The 4,712-nt window shown below is 59.1% G+C and overlaps 1 protein-coding gene across 1 annotated transcript; it reads left to right on the top strand.

The window, feature by feature from the left end:
- Nucleotides 1-2,081: 2,081 nt before the first annotated feature.
- SIX1 (SIX homeobox 1) lies at nucleotides 2,082-4,445 on the top strand. Its single transcript, XM_071428398.1, has 2 exons — nucleotides 2,082-2,849; nucleotides 3,878-4,445. The coding sequence occupies exons 1-2, from the start codon at nucleotides 2,290-2,292 to the stop codon at nucleotides 4,164-4,166; spliced, it is 849 nt and encodes a 282-aa protein (XP_071284499.1). The 5' UTR covers nucleotides 2,082-2,289; the 3' UTR covers nucleotides 4,167-4,445.
- The last annotated feature ends 267 nt before the right edge of the window (nucleotides 4,446-4,712 follow it).

The following is a 4,712-nucleotide window of genomic DNA, read 5'->3' as shown; positions in this document are numbered from 1 at the left end:
TTCAAGGGTTAAATGGGGTGTTCTCGAAATACATTTGCCTCTTCCCGTGGTTCAAAGTGAAAGGTTCCCAATTTTTAGGAAAACCAACCCCGGAGCCTTAACGAACATTGATGTTCAGCGGTCCTTGCTTGCAGCAACTCCCAGGTAGACCCTGGCGGGTCTGTTCCCTCCTATTGTGAATTTTGATGAGAGGGGAGAATAAAGTCCCGCTCAAGAATCGCGAGGAAGCCTCCGCTCAGCCCTCGCCCGTGTCTGTCAGTTCTTCCGCCGGCCGCATCGGGATAATTTGCTTATTCCCAGCAAGAGCGGTGTTTGTTTTGGTCGGCCCTTTACAGGAAGAAAAAAAAAGAAGAAAAAGAGAACAACAAAAAAAAGGAGAACTGTGAGGGCAAGAGAAGCCCGCTCTCGTTACAATGCCCAGGGACTTCCCCAGTCCCGCGTTGCGTTTGTCTCCTCCTCATCCAGAAGTTACAAACCCTCAGGTCCGAGCTCTTCCCCAGCTGAGCCCCTCACTAGAAAGAAGAAAATAAAATTTAAAATTAATAACAATAGAAATGAGGGATGGGGGAACCCACCCCTAGGCTGGGCAGGGCGCTGCTCCTCCAGGACGCGGCCGCGGGCGAGCCCATGCCTTATAATTCTGCGCACTTGCTCCAGACTTTAGGGTATTAGTTGATTTTAGAGCCGGGTTTAAGGCTCCGTTCCGGTCCCCACACAGCTGCCTTGTCAATAAGGATCTGTTCCAAGTAGACATTCCTTCTGGGAGGACATTGCAGCTCTTTAAGACTTCATCTGCAACATCATAAGTACTAAAATAAAATGGCAAGGGAAAATTACCAGACACATGGTCATGGGATATGGAAGCGCCCTGACTCCAGCGGACATAGTACAGTCGCTGTACAGACTGGGTGGCAGGGGCTTAATTTAAACAGCACCGAGACGCGAAGTACGTGGGAAAAACAACAATCCGGATTTAGGAAAATATCGGCCTTTCCCACGTCGTGGAGCGGGCAGGGAATGGGCAGGGAATGGGTAGGGAGCGCCCCGGCTCCGAGCCCCGCGGCCGGGAGCGGGCTCCCCTTCCCTTGGAGCAGTGAACGCAAATAAATCCGACTTGGTAGGTCAAATAAATCCGACTGTCTTAGTGAGGACAAACAGGTTTTAAAGAGCCCCGCGATGGCTCTTAGCACCCGCGGAACGAACTCATTCCTGAATCCAAAGCGATCTGGAGTGTGTTTAAAATACGGGCTTCGACTTATCTAATCAAAGATAAATACAGCCATAAAGACACCCCCAGCCCCCCCGCGCCCTGCCCTTATCTCACCGCATTGTCCTCACCTCCCTGCTGACAATAGATTATCTTTGCTTAGGGAGCCTAATTGTTTTCTAATTTTTTAAATAATTGCTTTCGAGCGGGGGTGTGCAAACGAGGATTAGGCTAATTAAAGCGCCGCCGGTGGGTGCAGCGCTGCTGCCCTCGGTCTGCTCGGGGCTGTCCCGACCCGCCGGGTCCCCCCCGGGCGAGCGGGGCAGAGCGAGGGGCAGGAAGGGCCCCGCGCATTATTCAGCTCCTCACCAAAGCATTATTGCATTATTTATTCATCCCCAGCTCGAAGGTAATTAAATACTTCGGGCTGCTTTGGCAGCGGACGGCGAGCGGGCTGGCGGGGGGGCAGGAGTTTTGGGGCGGAAAAAAAAAAAGATGCAAGAAAGAAAGAAAGAAGGACAAGAGTCCGCCGGCAGCGGCTTCCCCGGGGATGCGCCCGGGGGCGGCGGCGCTCGGCTCCCCCCGCGGCCGCACCCGCGCAGAGGCGGCGGCGGGAGGGACGCGCAGCCGCGGCCGGGGCCGTGTCCGGGGCCGTGTCCCCGCCGCCAGGCCCCGCCCGCCCGTGCCGAGGCTCTGCCCGCCGGGCCGGGCTGGGCTGGGCTGGGCTGGGCTGTCCGGGCTGGGCCGGGCCGGGCCGGGGGTGCCCAATCAGCGCGGCGCGGGGGCTCGGGCGCTTTAAGCGCGGCGGCGGCGGAGCGGGGACAAAGTTCCCCCCGGCGCCGCGACGAGCATCCCCGCTCGCCCCACACACCGCCCTCGGCTGCCGCAGCGCCTCCCCGCTCTGGGGCCGGCACCGGGACCGGCACCGGGATCGGGATCAGCACTGGGCCCGGGCCCGGCGGGCGCCTACCCCGCGCCCCTCCGCCGCCGCGCTCCCGCGGGGTGCCCGTCGCCTCCTCCTCGTCGTCCTCCTCCTCCTCCTCTTTCTCCTCGTCGTCCTGCGGCCGCCGCCGCGCTCGGCCATGTCGATGCTGCCGTCGTTTGGCTTCACGCAGGAGCAGGTCGCCTGCGTCTGCGAGGTGCTGCAGCAAGGGGGGAACCTGGAGAGGCTGGGCCGCTTCCTCTGGTCGCTGCCGGCCTGCGACCACCTGCACAAGAACGAGAGCGTCCTCAAGGCCAAGGCGGTGGTGGCCTTCCACCGCGGCAACTTCCGCGAGCTCTACAAGATCCTGGAGAGCCACCAGTTCTCCCCCCACAACCACCCCAAGCTGCAGCAGCTCTGGCTGAAGGCGCACTACGTGGAAGCCGAGAAGCTGCGGGGCAGACCCTTGGGCGCCGTCGGCAAATACCGCGTCCGCCGAAAATTCCCTTTGCCCCGCACCATCTGGGACGGCGAGGAAACCAGCTACTGCTTCAAGGAGAAATCCCGGGGCGTGCTGCGGGAATGGTACGCCCACAACCCCTACCCGTCCCCCCGGGAGAAGCGGGAGTTGGCGGAAGCCACCGGTCTCACCACCACCCAGGTCAGCAACTGGTTCAAGAACAGAAGGCAACGGGACCGAGCGGCGGAGGCGAAGGAAAGGTACGTGCCACCCTCCGATCCCCGCTTTCCCCCTGCTCCACCGTGCGGGGGGCGTTTGGGAACCCCGGGAGCTGCTCCGGGAGCGCGGCGAGTACGCGGAGCCGGATGGGATAGGAGCGACGAAAACACACGGTTCCCTTCAAATCCTTCCCCCCCTTTTTTTTTTCTTTTTTTATTTTTCTTTTTTTTTCTTTTTTTTTTTTTCTTTTTTTTCTCGTGAACCGCGTTCCCTTTTCCCCTTCCGTGGAAACCCAAAAGGGTTTTTCACTCGATCTCACCTGCCCTGGGGGAGCAAGGAGCCCCCACCGTCCTGTTCCAGGCCGCTCGGCCGCCTTTGTTTGCTGCCTGCCCTCCCGAGCGAACCGGGAGCGATGCGGAGCCGCAGCCTCCGGGAAGCGCTCGGGATGCCGGGTCCTGTGCGGCCGGGGGTCGGGCAGGGCAGCTCTGGAGCTCGGAGGAGGGAGATGCAGCTCCGGGATGGCGAGGTGGGGGGAAGCAGACCGGGATGAGGACGCGCTGGCCGGGCCGGGCCGCCGCCCGTAGCGGGGCCACCCCGGCAGGCGACGCGGTGGCCTCGGTGCGAGGCGGCCGCTCGGGCCGGGGAGACAGAGAGCACGGAGAACATCTCCTTCAGCCACCGAGCCTCCTGGAGAAAACCCCCAGCCAGCTCGTCCCCGGGCCGCACTTTCATTTTTGATTAAAAAGAAAGGAAAACCGCCCTTCAAAAAAATCCCTTCCTCCAATTTTGCCTCCTCACCTAAATTATCGGGCTGTTGGGTGTATTTATTTGTAGGAAGGGTAAAAGAAATAGGGACGATCCGTTATGAAATTATTAAGATTATTTTTCCCCCCCTTGAGAAGCATCTGCTCCCACGCTGGAACTAAACGCGAAGGATTTACGGTGGGCATTAGCACAATGCCCATCCCCGCCGCCTCGTGCCCGCCCTAACATCCCCGTCCTAGGATTATATATACAATTTCTTTTTTTTTTTTTTTTTTTTTTTTTTTTTTTTTTTGCCTCTCCGCAGAGAGAACACGGAAAACAACAACGCGGCCACCAACAAACCGAACCAACTCTCGCCTCTGGATGGGAGCAAACCCCTCATGTCCAGCTCCGAGGAAGAGTTTTCTCCTCCCCAAAGCCCGGATCAGAACTCGGTCCTGCTCTTGCAGGGGAACCTCAGCCACGCCAGGAGCTCCGGCTATTCCCTGGGCGGCTTAGCCGCATCCCAGACCCCGCACAGCCTCCAAGGCCACCAGCTCCAGGACTCGCTGCTGGGACCCCTCACGTCCAGCCTGGTGGATCTGGGATCCTAAAGGCCCTCGGCGGGCCGCCGGAGGATCGGGAGAGGAGGTTCTGCTCGGGGACAGAGGCTCTGGGTTGTACATAGAGGACAGCACCCGGTTTTACAGGTCACCCGCTGATTGCTAACGGGACTCTCGTCTCTTTTCACACAGCCCCACATCGGCTCTTGCTCCAGTTCCCCCTCAGCGTCTCCTACTATCACCACGACTTTTTAATTATTTTTTTTTTCACATAGCCAAACGCAGAGAGCGGCAATAACCCTCATCAGCCCTTCGAGTTCAAACGAGTTGGTCCCAACGGGAATTACAAAAAAAAAAAAAAAAGAAAAAAGAAAAAAAGGGGGGGGGGGGGAAAAAGAAAAAAGAAAATAAAATCCCAACCCCTGCTGGATCCGATTGTACCCAAACAAATGCCAGCGCCGCGGGCGCGGTGGGGCAGGGTCGGCCGGCACATCCCTGCTGCTGCCTGGCCCGGTCCCCGAGGAGCCGGGACGGGGACAGAGGGAGAGAACCGCTGTACTGAGCCCTGTGGCGGAGTGGGAGGAGGGAGGGGAAGTT

Source organism: Agelaius tricolor, unplaced genomic scaffold, assembly GCF_023055355.1.
Source record: "Agelaius tricolor isolate 1412-34295 unplaced genomic scaffold, bAgeTri1.0.p SCAF_5, whole genome shotgun sequence".
NCBI classification, from domain to species: domain Eukaryota; kingdom Metazoa; phylum Chordata; class Aves; order Passeriformes; family Icteridae; genus Agelaius; species Agelaius tricolor.
This window is presented reverse-complemented; position numbering and strand designations above follow the sequence as displayed.